The 17,589-nt window shown below is 36.4% G+C and overlaps 1 protein-coding gene and 1 pseudogene across 14 annotated transcripts in view; one reads left to right on the top strand and one right to left on the bottom strand.

The window, feature by feature from the left end:
- Positions 1-17,589, top strand: part of KLHL32 (kelch like family member 32) — a 234,897-nt gene that overhangs the window by 198,189 nt on the left and 19,119 nt on the right. For 12 of the 14 annotated variants that reach the window (XM_072832002.1, XM_072832009.1, XM_072832008.1 and 9 more), the window contains 3 exons: positions 6,426-6,484; positions 9,646-9,838; positions 11,709-11,803. In XM_072832002.1, coding sequence (XP_072688103.1) covers positions 6,426-6,484; positions 9,646-9,838; positions 11,709-11,803 — 347 coding nt within the window. Of the gene's footprint in view, positions 1-6,425; positions 6,485-9,645; positions 9,839-11,708; positions 11,804-17,589 lie in introns of those variants that run through there. The other 2 variants (XM_072832012.1, XM_072832013.1) reach the window with 2 other exon arrangements.
- Positions 5,154-5,254, bottom strand: LOC140637454 (U2 spliceosomal RNA; annotated as a pseudogene).

Below are 17,589 nucleotides of genomic sequence, written 5' to 3'. Positions count from 1 at the left end.
ATGTTAAATAATTTTGATAGATCACACAGCTGGTATTTGACAAAGTCAGAATTTGATCTCTGTGTCTCTGGTTTTTGAAAACCATGCTTTCCCCATAAAACCGTACAATCCAGTTGTTTATCGCTACAATAAAGGTCTCAAAAACAGATGCTTACATTGTAAAAAGAATTCCCGAATGACATGACTGAAAGTCAAAGATATACTGAAGAATTGTCATTCCTGGAGACTTGTTTAGATCAACGATCACTTGATTATCTTTAATTGTTTGACCACTTTCTCAGGGCACAAGAGATGAGCCACAAAATAGACATTCTCTCCTTTTTGTGGAGAGAACAGTCTTTGTTTAGGTGATCCATTTGTGTCTGACCAGATGGATCTAAAAAAAAGGTAGAATAAAGAGGGAGCTGAATTACTTTACCTAAAAATATGGGAAATATGTCATTTTTTTATTTCTAAGAGGAGAGAAAGCTAAAGCTGCATCATGGAAATGGGAAGTGGTGAAAGAATTTGATGGCAGGAGGGAGATTAAAGACTCAACAAGAATACAGCAAGCCAGGACACTAGAGACAGGTAGAGGTGACCTTGAGAGCTTAACTCTGCTTGGAACGTGCAGAAATCTTTGGAGGCAAGATTTCACCTTTCTATAGAATGAGGAATGGGAGTTGGAATTTCATTGAGATTTTTAAAGGGCAGATGACATCTGCATTGTGGTGGATTTTATCTTCATTTATCATCGCACTTATCTTAAATAACACATGGTGCATTATTTACATGTTTTGCATCACAAGTTTGTATCTGTTCTCTCTAGGTGACGTAAACATAATTTACAAATTTATATTTTCAAGTGCATCACCCTTTCTTTATAGGTATTTTGTAAATTTGAGACTTTTCTTTACGGATTTTGAGTCTATTAATTACCCATCCATTTGTGTGGTTTCCTCAAGTGTGACAGAAATAATATGGATAGTAGTTTTAATTTGATGCATGGATTAAGTATGCTCCTATTCAAGATGCTAATTCAGTAGAAAGATTCTTTTACCGTTTTTGTAGTGTTATGAACACTAAAAATACGGACAGTCTACTGTGTAAAACTAGGTAATATAAAAGTTTATCTTTCATTGTAAATTTTATTTATTGTAAATATTCCCATGGTGTCCCTTTTATTAAGGACTAGTAATGAGTTTGGCTTTTTTAAAAAAATGACTAATGTGAACTCACACCCAATGCCAGTCATTCATTTGGTAATTAGACAAAAAGTGTGAAGTTTTAGTTTTTTGAGAATCAGAGCTTATTTAGAGAGGCGAAGCTTTAAACTATTAAAGAAAAAAAGCCTTTGATACCTTATAGACCAGCCAGCAATCTCATTCTTAGAAAAAAAAAATACTAAAAAAAAAGTTAAAAAAAAATACTACTACTTTCAGACAAAATTCATTCCTTAATTCAATATTCTATACTTCATTATATTTTCAATATTCCATATATACTCATTTGTACTTTTTATGGAAATGATAAGAAACTCCCATAAATAAACTACTGCCGCACTGTAGTGAACTTCCTCTGTGTGTGGGTTGCCTTTAAGCTGTGCGCTCTGAATCCAAAACCTGTGGGAGAGATAGTGTCATCTCCAGTTTGCATAAAAGGAACCTGAGCCTGGCTGTGTTAAATTCTCTCACAAAGATGGTCCTAAAGGAACCTGTGCGGGGTGATGCCCCAGCCCGTCCTGAGACTCTGCCCCTGGACCAGCCTAACGCTGGACCCTGCAGGCTCCAGGAGAGCTGCAGAGAACTTGAGATGGTTTTCCGCAGTCCTCAGTTGGCAGAGTTCCAGCCTGCAGTGTCTTCCCTGAGAGCGCGGACACGTTCAGTTCTGTGCATTCCACTCCGTCCTTCTAAGGGTACAAGTGCTGTATCATGTACTGCAGGTTTCTACTAAACAGTGTAGTATAGAGGACTCTGTATCAACAGATGTACTTTCTCTCCTCGGAGGAAAAAAATAGATAGAGCCCCTGACTTGACTTACCCTGACCAATATACATTGAGAGCTGTTTTCCTAAACCCAGTATTATGTAGACATTGTCAGTTATCGACCAGTTGCTGCTTTTGAGCACAGTGAGTTTGGGAGTCAGTGACTTGCAGTAGTGGAGACAAAAATCGCTTGTTTGGCAACCACCTGTCATCCTTTCTTCGGTTCGCGTTCATCCATTTGTCACCACGTTTTGTGAAGAGCTGAACAGGGAAGCTTAAGAAAAATGCTTTACTCTGTCTTGATGATAGAAAGCATTTCTCATTGCTGGTAGCATGGTGGTAACTTTTCATTCCTTCTGGCAGTTTTTAAAGACTTATTTGACTTTGGGGGAACCTGCAGTATATCTTTAAGTCACAGTTCAAAAGTATAAGACAGGGTTGTTCATTTTCAATTTTGGCTGAAAAGTCAACTTGGACTGTGGCACTTCAAAGTTAGGGAAAACTTGGCTTTAAAAATGGATGCTGATACGAGATGGCATATTTAATGACAAATGTATCTATAGAAAGCTGTTAAGATGCAGATTATCCCCCCCTGGGGTGGGGGAGGGAGATCAAAACTGCCAATCTATGAAATGTACTCGATAGAGGGAGGCATAGAATCTATCTTTGCAAGTGCTTTGATTGCAGGGGACAGTATAGCAGCATGTGGCATCATAACCCAGAGCAGGCAAATCAGCTTGATGACTTTCAAAGCCAGGAATACTGCTGCAGGCAAGGGTACTCCAGTCTAGGAGAAATTAAAACATATAGAGACTGTTATTAATTCCATATCTATTTTTGTATAGTCAAATCTGTATGCAAATCCTTAGCATCTCATTTCAGCAGATTAATCTAAAAGTGAAGAGTGTTATGTGAAGAGAATGTAATGATAAAGCTCTGCAAATAACACTGCTAAAGAAATGTGGGCCACAAAGTTGGATGCTTTTTTGAAATTTATTTTTTGTATTGAGAACAAATGGTTTTTATTTATATGATCATTTGTAAATTATTTCAAAGGAGGAAAGCAATAAAACCAATTTCTAAGGTTCTCCCTTGCAATCCTGACTTGGCAAAAGTTACAACACTAGGTTTTTAGGCACCTCCTGTGGTTTAACATTCCAGAAGTAATCAACCAAATAACTAACTAGGATTTTTATTTTTACTTTCACCTAGTAACCCAGTATCTCATTTTTAAACATTGTCATGTGAGTGAAAATTTGTATGTAAGGGTAAGGAATCTAATTACTGCGTGCTGATTAAGGAGGGGGGGAAACTATTACAAATGCAACTGTAGAAGAGAGTAAATAATAAGTCTGAAGAGCATGAAGATAAATTGTGTGCCCTGCCTAGGAGAGAGGTTGTAATAGCTACATTCTAATCCATTGGTTGTACATTTAATCTATAATGGGCAGAGCCTGATACATATAGTAGTGTAAATATTTTCAAATAGTGTCATAAACAGATAGTTTACTGCAGTAGATATTAATTCTGTCCCATATTTCTAAAACAAGGAGAGAAACTGTCAAAGTTTTGAAATAATGGGTGGGAGCTTTACCCTCTGCTCCCTCTCATTTGGAGAAATGATTATAGGTGAGCTGGACATTAATCTGGTGGTTATGGCCCAGATCAAAAGCACTTGGCAATCATTTTAACCCTGAAGACTTGTGAGGTCTCAATAGATTTGATTATTCTTATGTAGTTATGCTAAGAAAGAATGATTGGACATTCAATTTTTAATCAGATAAGAAAAGGAAGGTTGGGAGGAAAAAGCAAACATACCTCTGTGTTTATTTGGACATACATTTTGACTCTATGTAGGCATTTCAGCCTCTGCTTGCTTAAGTGTATTTTCTTTTCCTTTGATTTTATTTTAAAATGAGACATTCAATAAGAAATGCAGAGAAGACTCTTTGAGGGCAGGAAGCTCGTTTCTCTCTGTTCTTTGTGAATTTACTCTGCAGATAAAGCTTTCATTGATCTTAAAAGTAGTTGCAGGCTTCAGAGAGAATTTAAAAAAAAGCCCTCCAGTTAATAAAAGCCATAGTCAATTAATATGAAAGATATGATCTCCTTATTGGGGTTGAATGAGAGAGTAATGATTGGCCTGGACAGGTTCCCTTTCCCTTTATGTATCCATTAGTATTGATTGGTTATTCAGCTCAGTTGAGGATTGTGCACAAATCCTCTGGATTCTCATTGACTTAATTCCTGGCCACAGAGTTGATGGTAGTGACTTATTCTAAGGACTGAACCGTCAAAGCAAAAATTATACTGGGCAAAGTTAAGCAGGCAGGGAAGACTTTGTTCAAGACTATTGCAATAGGGGAGGGAGACCAGAATGCAGTCTGATATCAACTCCTCTGAAGAATAAGAGGTAGGAGGGTTTCGAAACACTGATCTTGGGATGCCTGGGTGGGTCAGCAGTTGAGCTTCTGCCTTGGGTTCAGGGTGTGATCCCAGGTCCAGGGATCAAGTCCCTCATTGGTCTCCTTGCAGGGAGCCTGCTTTTCCCTCTACCTATGTCTCTGCCTCTCTCTGTGTGTCTCTCATGAATAAATAAAATCTTAAAAAAAACAACACTGAACTTTATGAGAAAAATACTGAAGGAGCTTTGGAGGAAGGTTGATCAATGTGATGTATTGAGCATATTCAGCTCCCTCTGATTTTGTAAATGTTTTTCACTGTAATTAGGCCATTTGTGTTTGCTGACTGGCACCCATCAGAGTGAGGCTCCCACCCTCCTGCATAGAAACTGGGAGATAGGAACATCATCTTCCTTGATGATTATATTTCAATGGGATGGCTCCTAGGTCTCTGAGGAAGTTATTCCCAGGTTGTACAACTTGCAAGAAGCTTCTTAAGTGATTTGTATCTCGCGGAGGTGGAGAAAGCATTTACAGGGTTTCTAAAGTTAAGTCCTTTAAGATAAGGGATGTCAGGGGCCTAGAGATTGAAAGATAAAGTAAAGTTGAGTCAAACTGAGAAAAATGTTAAGGCTGTTTTGGTCATTATTGTAACAGTATACACTTTTTGAATTCAAAAAATTTCAATAGAAAAGACTTTTAGTCTGGTTCAGTTTGAGATCTTTATTGCAAAATTAGCTGCTTCTTTGTGATACTTATGAAAATGTTGCTCATTTTATTTTATTTTATTTATTTTTTTTTTATGTTGCTCATTTTAAATGAGCATCTAGAACTATATAAAAAGCACTATTTCTACACTTGATCTTAGCCAAAAGGCCGAGAAGCGATTAAAAAGCACTATTTCTAAGGAGATTTGGGGGGGGGGGACGTTCTCATATTCTTGCTATTTTCTTACCTAACATTTAATATCTCCTAGTGTGATTTTCTTATAGTCCTGTTTTATATGGTTTTTAGTTTTCCTATTTGGTGGTAAAAATTAAAGTAGAATCAGTAATTTCTGGGTTTTATAGGGTTCACTGCACACCACAAATGTGAAAGGAAGCATGAGGACAGATAAGAGAAACTTTGTTAGAAATGTGATGATTTTTTAGTGGTTCTTGATTAAGCAGAAGGTCTTGAGTCTTGGATCTAAGCAGTTGTCAGGAGGCTTTAGAAAAGTTGATAACAATACCGACTGTGTGCAGTGCTCTAGATGTGTGCTGTCCAATATGGTCACCCATAGTCACATGTGCCTTATTAGAGCACTTGAAATGTGGATAATCTGGTTTGAGATGTGCTGTGTCAAATATATATTGGATTTTCAAGACAATATGTAAAAAAAAGAATATAAGGTACCTCCATAATTTTTATATTAGTTTCACACTGAAATAATAATATTTGGCCTATGTTGAGTAAAATAAAATTTATATTAAGTTTACTTTCAATATTTCTTTTCAGTTTTTAATGTGGCTACTGGAAAATTTAAATTTGCATATGTGACTCACATTGATGGCTCCCATTATGTTCTGGCTCTGGCTCTAGATTTCTTTTGATAAGTCATGTCTTTTCTTAGATATAGTTCCTCCAAAGAGTTATCAAGATATCACTGTGTTTGTGTACAGAAGGTTAGAGCTGTAAAATTGCCAGTTTAGCTAAGGACAAGAATTTTCCATATAATTCTGTCCTGGGCATAAATTTCATAGAGACTTGTCCATGTGTGTTTTGTTCCTTCCATACTTTGCCCCTCATTCTGGCCATGCAGAGCAGCTTGCCAGAATTGGGACCTCTTGGTAATCTCAGCATACTTGTTGCTTGCTCTCAATTGAATTGCTTCTGAAATGTTTCTTGAAAATGAAACTGCTTCAACAATAAGCTTCTTAATTATGTCATGGGTTCACCACGAGGGTATACAAACAGATCCTCAGCAGTAGCTAATTTTCCTTTAATTGTATCTCATTCTTACGTTGGAATATCCTATTTCGTATTCATGAAAGCTCTAACACATGTTAATCCATTCCAGGTGGGGTAACTAACACAGCACAATATCAGAACAGACTAATGGTATATGAACCGAACCAGGTAAGAATCATATAAGAAAAACTCATTACCTTAATTAAAATGAATTTTAAAAGATTTCCACAGTCATTAGTGGTTGAAATGCCAAGTCTATACACACACACACATACATCCTAAACTTATATAGAGAAAAGGAAGCATCTGGATCAACTGCCTTTTGGTTGCCTCTTTTTTCCTCTCACAAAATTTTAGTTCCCTTAGCTTTATGCTATACACTGTGCTTAACTCCTTCAGAGTTTTGGATGATGTAGAAAAAAGGGGAGATATGTTGATGAGGTCAATGCCCTTTATTTCCATTATCTCAAGGGGCTGTTCATAGTCAGAGGCATCCAGAGAAAGGATTTTGATTGACCTGTTGTATGTCCTTTTAGAAGATTATCATTTCAAGAGGGGAACATGCTTACTGTTTCATGACTGCCAAATAAAATAATAACTTTTACTTAACTCAGTGTAGCCAAAATGTCTTAGCTCATTATCTGGGACAAGTCTGAAGTATCTGGAAAGTGTGAGGATGTATTTTGTCTAACAGCTGGTGCCTGAACTAGTAGCATTTTGATGACATCTGGCCCTTCTTCTGCTCACTTGCCATTGACCCTCAATGAGTCTTTTGTCCCCAAAAGAAGAACTAATTTTGTTCTCTTTTCTTTCTACCACAGTATCTGTGGCCTTGGCAAATGTTTTCAGAATTTCACCATTTCTATGATTTTGGTAATATAAATATTTTTCATGATGGTGGCAGTATTCCAAAATGATTTGATATGGAGATTTAATATCTGTCAGCTGGAGATAATGGAACATGGAACAACAGGTTGGCTTTGGCAGCCTGGGTCAGGATTGGCCACCAACTGTGTGTCCTGAATGACCTCAGTCGATTTGGTGTCTTTTTATTTCAACATGATTTGATTCTGAATTTAACGAAGGTGTTTCTCTCTTTGCAAGTGTGTTTCCTGATGTCATTAGAAGCTGTAGATTTCAGAGACCACATGTCCATGGGCCAGATGTCTCAAGAGGGATCATTAATTGCAGTTGCTTGAGTTCGGTGCACACGTGGTTAAAGAGGAAGAAGGTGTTAACATTTCTCAAATGAGTTCTGTTTCATGTTTGTACACACATGCTCTTTTTAAAAATTCTACTGGCATATTGTTTACGGTGGGTACTGGCAAACATCACATCTGCTTGCATCTTGTTCAGAATCTCAATAACTCTATCATTCAGCCCTGGTGCTTATTTCTCTTCTAGGCCTTTGTGGAGAGTCGATAATGCCTGCCATCTGCCACAGAGCACATCGCTACCTGCCAACAGGCAGGCTGGGGTGACCTCTGCTTCCCCACTACTGATTAGTATTCACACGCTAGCTTATTAGGAATGACCCCACTAGGCCTCTCTGTTTCTTTGCCTTTGCAGTGGTTGGCGGCTCACCTGGCAGGCACGGCAGTGAAGGAAGCTAAAGATATAATCAGGGGATGCAGGCAGGCTTTACAAACCAGATGGCGTCCACAGTCCTGTGGCAGGGGACTGGACTGCTAATGCAAACGCTGATTCCTAATACCGGGATGGGTTGCCTCATAGAAAGCACCCAAGGAAGGCATCATCAGAGTTTTGAGTTAAATCCACTCATGTGAAATGTATTGAATATATTTCTTCATAGAATTATCTGAAAGAAAGGTTTGCTATTTTATTAAAAAAGACATTTGATTGGAACAAGATTCTTCCAACATGTTTAAAAAGGGGGGGAGCAGATATATGCAAGCCTTTTCAAACTGGACAAACCACTCTTTTTAAAGTCTTATCTTTAAAAGAGAAATTAGAAATGAGCTAGTAGATAGGCCTTTAGTGAATGGACCAATGTTTATGTAAACTTTTTAAAAACTTATTCCTTTACAGCTTTGTGAACTGGTGAAGTTCTATGTATTAGAAACATCGGATGATCTATCAAAATCCAAATTTTTCTTGACAAAAGCAATCTGGGTTCTTCCTGTAGGTTAGTGTTTATGTACAAAGGAAATAGTTAGGTTTACTTACCTGTCCATTACTAAAGATTTAAAATTAAGGTCATATTTGATTTTCATCTAATTTTGCGTTTTACATTAGATTTTAGAAAGGAGCCATATTTAAAAGGAATTAAGCATGTCTTTCTCATTACTGAGAATGACCAGAAAACAAATAGTGGACCTTTCATCATTCCTGAAGTTGTATAAAATTTGGCCTTCTACCAAAACAAACCTATGCCTAGAAATAACTTTCCCAGTTTGGTAGGAGATGTGATTATAAATGCGTTAAAATGGGCTAATACTAAGACAGCATGGGACTTTGTTGTGAAACCAGATCTTTGCTCTTCCATTGATCTTGGGAGGTTAATTTTGGAAAGAACAGCAAGGTTATCCCAGCCCTAGTTTATGTAGAGGCCTTGGGTAGCCAGTGATTATTATCACAATAATTTTTAAAGTGTATATTTATTATGTGTCACTCTTATAAATATTTTATGAATTTGATCTTCATAACAAGCTTGTCAGGTAAGGGAGGACTCTCCCCACTTTACAGATGAGGAAACAGGCACAAAGAGGTTAAATAAATTGCTCAAGGTCACACAAAGGTTATAAACTCAGACATTCTGGCTTCAGGGCCTTTTTTTTTAAGATTTTTTTTTTTTTTTTTTTTTTAATTCATGAGATACATAGGCAGAGGGGCTTCCCTGTGGGGAGCCTGATGAGGGACTCAATCCCAGGACTCCGGATCATGACCTGAGCCCAAGGCAGGTGCTCAACCACTGAGCCACCCAGGGCCCCAAGAGCCTGTTTCTTACATCATTATACCTAGCCATGTGCTTTCACTCTTAAGCAATTTGCATGAGTACATTCTCTCTATTGGGTGAGAGAACCATCATGAAAATTTCTACATTCTCGTGTGCTTCCCTTATAAAATGCAAATGCCCTGTAAAATGCAACCCAACAAGAGGAAATGCCTTTGTAAGTTGCAAAATAAAGTTGGAATATTTGGTTCTTCTGTAGTTGTTCTCAGGTAACAAAGCCATACCTTTCAAAATATGTAAACATCATTCCAGTAGAACGTGATGGACAAACTAGAGTCCCAGCTACTAAGGAGGCACTGCTGTTTTCTGCTGTGGAGCTCTCCTATTAACAGAATTCACCTGCATTTCTTTTCAGAATAAATGGATAAGCCGTAGTCCCATGCTGCAGAGAAGGGTCTACCATTCCATGGCTGCTGTTCAAAGAAAGCTTTATGTTCTTGGAGGCAATGACTTGGACTATAATAATGACCGGATCCTTGTGCGGCATATAGATTCTTATAACATCGACACTGACCAGTGGACGCGTTGTAATTTCAACCTTTTGACCGGCAAGTACCTTTGACTAAGTCAATCAGGAAGAGAAGAGATTCAACAAGTTGCCACACTTGTTTTCTTATACGTCTTCACAGCATCTCTAAATACAAGTGCATGGTGGGAGAATAACTTTCTCATATTAACCAGAAAGGTGCATATTATTTGTCTCACAAAATGTGACTCTCAGATGATCAGTCTAGTTTTTCAGGGCCTCCGCTACTTTCTTGTGTCTTCTCACTTGGTTGAGAGAGGTCTGTCAAGCCATTTCTTGGCAATAAATATTCACACAGGAACTTTGACACAATTAAGAGGAACCAGAGAACTGATAACTCTTTACAGAAGCAATTTATCTTTTTTTTTTTTTTTTCGCGTTTAGTCCTCTTTGATTTATTTTGAGGTCAGGAGTCTGATCTTCATTATTTGTTACTGTCAAATACGGGTTCTGTCTATATTCTCCTAACAACTAAATCTCAGGCCAGTTCTGTGCACAGGGTTTGGTGGTGTTTCTGGCCACATAGCTATTCAGGCATTACCCAGGGCAACACTAGGTACGGACCCTCCTCATCCCAAAAGGGAATAAAAGAAAAGCAGTGGACAACTTACCCTTAACGTTTTTTTTTTTTTTTTTAAGATTTTGTTTATTTATTCATGAGAGACAGAGACAGAGGGAGAGAGAGGCAGAGACACAGGCAGAGGGAGAAGCAGGCTCCATGCAGGAAGCCCAATATGGGACTCAATCACCGGTCTCCAGGATCAGGCCCTGGGCTGACGGTGGTACTAAACCTCTGGGCCACCCGGGCTGCTCCCTGATGTTGCTTTATAGAATCGAAAACTTTCCCTTGTCAGCTTGCATCTTAAATATACACAGGGGATTGGGTCCCTTCCAGGATGCTCCACTAAATAAGTAAATCACACAAACTCAAAATAGTGGGCTGGGCTAGCACCTGCAGACATATTAATATGCTGAGTGGGCACGCCACCACTCACAGCTGCTGCCAAGGAGGCCCCCTGAGTGTGGAGCTCCTGTTACTGTGAAAACGATCTTTGAGGCCCACCTACAAGTACTTAACTCTCTCCAAGTTGCTGTAGTGGTACCTTAGCCCCTCGGTCCCTGGATCTGTGTTTCTGTCTGCTGTAGGATCCAGCTTATTTATTACCACAGTCAATCCGGTGTCAGCCCATCAATAAAAAGAGACTCTCTCACTCTCTGATGGCCTCCAGGGAAGAATAGGTGATAGTGAGTAATTCTGTCTTTTTTTTTTTTTTAATGGGGGAGGAAGCTTCCATCATTTTGGCGTGTCAGTATCTAGGGAACCCCGGGCTGGTCCCAGATCAGGAACTTTAATATAGTCTTAAACTGTTGTGTATGTAAAGAAAGGGAGGATAGTAACTTTATCAATGTTTTCTGTCATTTGTCTTCATTTGAAGGACACTAGGGGTATGGCTCTGTTTTATTGGCTTCTTGGGGTTGCAGCTGTTACTCTACAAATGTAAGCATTTGCTTTAAAAGCATTTATGGAGGTGTTTTGCATTTCAAGAATATACCTTATTTCTGCCACTATAAGTTAATGGCATACAACATAGCACAGAACTCTTATTTTGTTATTGCTTATTATTGCTGTATTTAATGCTGCATTTACCAACTTGGCTCACTAATAAGTATTTTGGCCTGTTTCTGACCTGACACAGATTCATTCTCTGTGAAAGAGTGGTTAATTCTTCCCTCTGAGTACTGGGAGGTGATGATTAGTTGCTGCAAAAATCCTGTGGAGCATACAAGTGTGCCACAGGGGGAAATTGTATCCCTCAGTGGCAAAAGGGTTAATTAAGACATGCAAGGAGATGGATTTATTTTTTCTTTTTATTCAATTCTCTTTACTTTAGGCCAAAATGAATCTGGAGTTGCTGTCCATAATGAGAGAATATATTTAGTTGGTGGTTATTCGATTTGGACAAATGAGCCTCTGGCTTGTATCCAGGTGAGTGGTTGAAGTTCTTTTTGAAGTTTATTCAAATGGTTCAGTGAGGTTACTTTTTGCAGTGCTGCTACTAAAGAAGAGATATTTACGCATAGAAAGAGGTTTGAGCTCCCTTTTTGCAGCTGGTGTAACCACTAAATTTCATCCTGCATCCTAAAAATGATGCCTAATAAATGATCACGCCCTAGTGAAAATAAAGAGGGGAATGAGCTTTGAAAAATACATATAATATATCCTGGAGATGGGGAAAGTGGGATACCTTTCTCTTTCTAATAAATCAAACAAACAAACAAACACAGCACACAAAAAAATCTTTAGTGATAGTACTATCACACTCCTAACAAATCACAGATGCCTCCTTTCCATTCAGTTGTTTTATTTTCATATTGCAATTTGTTCATTCCAATAAATCCCACCTACAAAGGTGTTCTTCCTTCCCGGCCAACTTGTGAGCAGTAGTGGTTGATGATTAGTCTGATGGAGATAGCCTCTATCCCAGAGAATGGCCCTGGCGCATCAGCATGTGAGCAGCGGAGGGGAGGCAAGTCGCCAGCTGAGCAGCAATAGCTTTTGTTGATATACATATTCAAGGTTTTATTATTTTATTTTTTACAGTAGTTACCATAGTTGTGTTTCTGTTATACATGCTCTCTGAAAATGTATTGACATGTATTAGGCCTGATTTTTCTCATGATCTCTAGAAAAAAGACATCCTTAAAACTACTCTTAACATCTAACTGCACCTTTCGGGGGAGATTTTTAACCACTGCTTCATTATCTTTAATAGTCACAGGACTATTCAAGATTTTAATTTTTTCTTCAGTCACATCTCATAAGATATATATATTTTCTTAAGAAACTTTTCCATCTTGTCTCAGTTTTCAAAATTGTTAGCATGTAGCTGTTTTGTATTGAAATTTTTTTTTCTTGCCAGAGCTTTGTCTGGGTATTTAACATACTTCTCTTAAGTAGATCTAATTAAGCAAGGGAAACATATATATGAACAACATAATAAACAATCTGGTCCTGACGGATGAGTTCTGGGTTGACCACTTAAAGAAGTTAGAGTGGGTTTTTTTTTTTTTTCAGTTTATTTAGATTTAGATATCATTAACATTTAATATTGTATTAGTTCAAGGTATACAAAAAATGTTATATATGTATATATTGCTAGATGATCACCAAACTTACACCAGTAAGTTTAGTTAATAAATTTAGTCCATAACCCCACATATTACAAAAGTTTTTTCCTTTTGTGATGAGAACTTTTAAAATTTATTTTCCTAGCAACTTTGAAATATTTTATATAGTATTGGTAATTGTAGTCACATGCTCTACACTATATCCTCAGAATTTATCTTATAGGTAGAAGTTTGTATATTCTTTTTTATTGAATTAAATATTCCGTACAATGTTACAGTAACTTGAAGTGTATAGCATAGTGATTCAACAAATCTATACATTATGCTATGTTCACCGCAAGTGTTAATTACCATGTGTAACCATACAATGTTATTACAATATCATTGACCATATTCCCTATGCTGTACCTTTTATTCCCATGACTTATTCATTCCTATCTGGAAGCCTGTATGTCCAGTTCCCTTCACCCATTTGCCCATCCCACATACCCACATTCCCTCTGGAAACAACCAATTTGTTGTTTGTTTTTATGGGTCTCTTTCTGCTTTGTATGTTTGTTTTGTTTTTTTTTATTTTAGATTCCACATATAAGTGAAATCATATGGTATATGTCTTTCTCTATCTGACTTATTTCATTTAACATAATATTCTCTAGGTCCATCCATGTCAGAAATGTCAAGATCTCATTTTTTATGGCTAATGTTCCATTTTTTATATATATCTTCTTTATCCATTTGTCTATCAGTAGACACTTGGGTTGCTTCCATATCTTGGCTATTGTAAATAATGCTGCAGTAAACATAGCGATATCTTTTTGAATCAGCGTTTTTGTAGTCTTTGGGTAAATACCCCATAGTAGAATTTTTGGATCAAATGATATTTCTATTTTTAATTTTTTTGAGGAAACTCCATACTGTTTCCACAGTGGTCACACCAGCTTACATTCCCTATGAGCAATGCATAAGGATTCCCTTTTCTCCATATCCTTGTCAACACTCATTATTTCTATGTCTTTTTGATACGAGATGTTCTTTTTGATACTAGCTGGTGTGAAGTGATAGCTCATTGTGGTTTTGACTGGCATTTCTCTGATGAGTGATGTTGAGTGTCTTTTCATGTGTCTGTTGGCCGTCTGTATGTCTTTGTTGGAAAAATGTCTGTTAGGTTCTTTGCCCAAGTTTTAATCAATTTTTGGGGGGCTTTTTGGGGGGTGGGTATTGTGTCAATTCCTTACATATTTTGGATATTAACTCTTTTATCAGATATGCCATTTGCAAATATCTTTTCCCATTCACTGGATTGCTTTTCCATTTTGTTGATTTCCTTCACTATGCAAAAGCTTCTTATTTTGGTGTTGTCTCAGTTTATCTTTGCTTTTGTTTCCCTTGCCTGGGAACATATCTTAAAAAATGTTGCTAAGGCCAATGTCTAAATAGATTACTGTCTGTGTTTTATTTTAGGAGTTTTATGGTTTGAGGTCACACATTAAGTCTTTAGTGCATTTTGAGGTTTTTTTTTTTTTTGTATTTTAATTAATGTCTGTAACCCCACATAGTTACAAAAGTTTTTTCCTTTTGTGATGAGAACTTTTAAAATTTATTCTCCAAGCCACTTCGAAATATTTAATACAGTATTGGTAATTGAAATGTGATTTAAGAAAGTGGTTCAGTTTAATTCTTCTGCATGTAGCTGTCCAGTTTCCCCAACACCATTTATTGAAGAGACTGTCTTTTCTCGATTGTGTGTTCTTGCCTCCTTTGTCATAGATTAATTGACCTTGTGAGTGTGGGTTTATTTCTGGATCTCTATCTTATTACATTGATCTATTGTCTATTCTTGTGCCACTACCAAATTGTTTTGACTATTGTAGCTTTATAGTATATCTTGAAATTTAGTATTGTGATACCTCCAGGTTTGTTTTTCATAAAATTGCTTTTGCTGTTAAGGGCCTTTTATGATTCCATACAAATTTTAGTATTATTACTCTAGTTATGTGAAAAATACTCTTGGTTTTTTGATAGGATTGCATTGAATCTGTAGATTGCTTTGGATGGTATGAACATTTTAATGATCTTAATTCTTCCAATCCATTAACATGGTATATCTTTCCATCTGTTAGTGTTATCCTCAATCTTTTTAATTAATGTTTTATAGTTTTCAAAGTACAGGTCTTTTATCTTCCTGGTTAACTTTATTCAAATGTATTTTATTCCTTTTGGTGCAACTGTAAATGGAATTGTCTGCTTAATTTCTGTTCTACTACTTTATTAGTATATAGAAATGCAAAACATTTTTGCATGTTAATTTTGTATTCTGCAACCCTACTGAATTCATGTATAAGTTTTAATAATTTTCTGATGGAATGTTTAGAGTTTTCTATGTATAGAATCACATCACCTGCAAATAGTGACAGCTTAAATTCTTCTTTACCAGCTTAGATACCTTGTATTTCTTTTTCTTTTCTAATTGCTGTGGCTGGGACTTCCATTATTATGTTGAACAGAAAGGGCAAGAGTAGACTCCTTGTTTTGGTTCTGATCAAGAGAAAAGCTCCCCCTTTCCCCCCGTTGAGTTATGATGTTAACTGGGGTTTGTAATATATGGCTTTTGTTATGTTCTCTCTAAACTCTGTTGAGAGTTTGTATCATGAAGGGATGTTGAATTTTGCCAAATGCTTGTTCTGCATCTACTGAGATGATCATATGATTTTTATTCTTCATTTTGTTCTGTGGCGTATCATGCTGATTAATTTGTAAATATTGAATCATCCATGCATCCCTAGAATAAATCCCTCTTGATTATGATGAATTTTTTTGTTATATTGTTGAATTTGGTTTGCTAATCTTTTGGTGAGAATTTTTAAAGATTTATTTATTTTTGAGAGAAAATATGAGCGGGGTAGAGGGAGAGGTAGAGAATCCAGCAGACTTTCCACTGATTTCAGAGCCTGACACAAGGCTCAATCTCACGACCCTGAGATCATGACCTGAGCCGAAACCAAGAGTTGGGCATTCAGCCAACTGATCCAGCCAGATGCCCAGTCTTTTATTGAAAAATTTTGTGTCTCTTTTCATCATGATATTGGCCTGTAGTTTTCTTTCTTTGTAATGTCTTCATCCGGTTTTGGTATCAGGATAATGCTGGCCTTCTAGAGTATATTTGGAAGTTTTTCTTCCTCTTTTACTTTTTAGAATATTTTGAGAATAATAACGATTAACTCTTTTTTAAATGTTTGGTAGATTTCACTTGTGAACTCATCTGCTCTTGGGCTTTTGGAGAGTTTTTTCCATTATTGATTCAGTTTTGTTACTAGTAATTGGTCTGTTCATATTTTTTATTTCTTCCTGATTCAGTTTCATAAGATTGTATGTCACTAGGAATTTACTGTTTTTTCTGTGTTGTCCCATCTGTAGGCATATGATTTTTTATAGTAGTTTCTTATAATTTTATTTCTGTGGTGTCAGTTATAACTTCTCTTTTATTTGAATTCTATTTTTTTCTTGATGAGTCTGACTAAAGGTCTATTGATTTTTGTTTATCTTTTCAAGAACTACCTCTTCATTGTGTTCATATTTTCTATTTTTTTTTGGTCTTTCATTTATTTTTGCTCTGACATTTTTTTTTGCTCATCTTTTTCTATTTCTTTTAGATGTAAAGTTATCATAGATTTTTCTTATTCTCTAGGTTCCCCTGTATCACCATAAATTTCCCCTAGAACTGCTTTATCTGTGTCCCAAAATTTTTTGACTATTTTTTTTTTACTGTTTTAATTTTCATTTCTCTTCATATATTTTTTCATTTCTTCTCTGATTTCTTCATTGACCGATGAGGTGTGTAATAGCATGTTGTTTAGCCTTTATGTATTTGTGCTTTTTCTTGTAATTTTCTTGTAATTGTCATTTCTTGATTCATATTGTTTTGGTCAGAAAGGATGCTTGATAAGATTTCAGTCTTAAAAATACTGACCCTTTTGTGGCCTAAAATATGACCTGTCCTGGAGAATGTTCCATGAGCACTTGAAAAAAAATCTGTTTCCTGTTGGTTTTGGAGAGTATGTTTTGTGTATATATAGTCTAATATGTCATTCATAGATACTGTTTCCTTATTGATTTTCTGCCTGCATGGTCAATCCATTGCTGTAGGTGGGTAAAGTCCCTTACTATTATTTTATGACTGTCAATTTCTCCCTTTATGTCTTTTAATACTTATCTTATGCATTAGGTGCTCCAATATTGTGTGCATAGATAATTACAATTGTTATCTCTACTTGTTTGACTGATTCCTTTTATAATTATGTAATTCCCTTGTTTGTCTCATTACAATCTTTGTTTTAAAGTCAATTTTGTCTGATATAACTATTATTTCCTGGTCTTTTTTTGCTTCTATTTGCATGGAATATCTTTTTGCCTCCCTTCACTTTCAGTCTGTATGGTATATGTCTTAGGTCCGAAGTGATTTTTTTGTTGGTGACAAGCAGATGGGTCTTTTTTTCTTTTAATCTATTCTGTTACTCTATGTTGTTTGAAACTTACAGAGCATTTATATTTAAAGTAATTATTGATAGGTAAGCATGTTTCCATTTTATTCTTTTCTGGTTGTTTTTGTAATTCCTCTGTTACTTTATTTCTTGCTCTTTGTGTGGT

Source organism: Canis lupus, chromosome 7, assembly GCF_048164855.1.
Source record: "Canis lupus baileyi chromosome 7, mCanLup2.hap1, whole genome shotgun sequence".
Lineage (NCBI taxonomy): Eukaryota > Metazoa > Chordata > Mammalia > Carnivora > Canidae > Canis > Canis lupus.
Note: the sequence above shows the minus strand (reverse complement) of the source record. Positions and strands in the feature narration are given on the sequence as shown.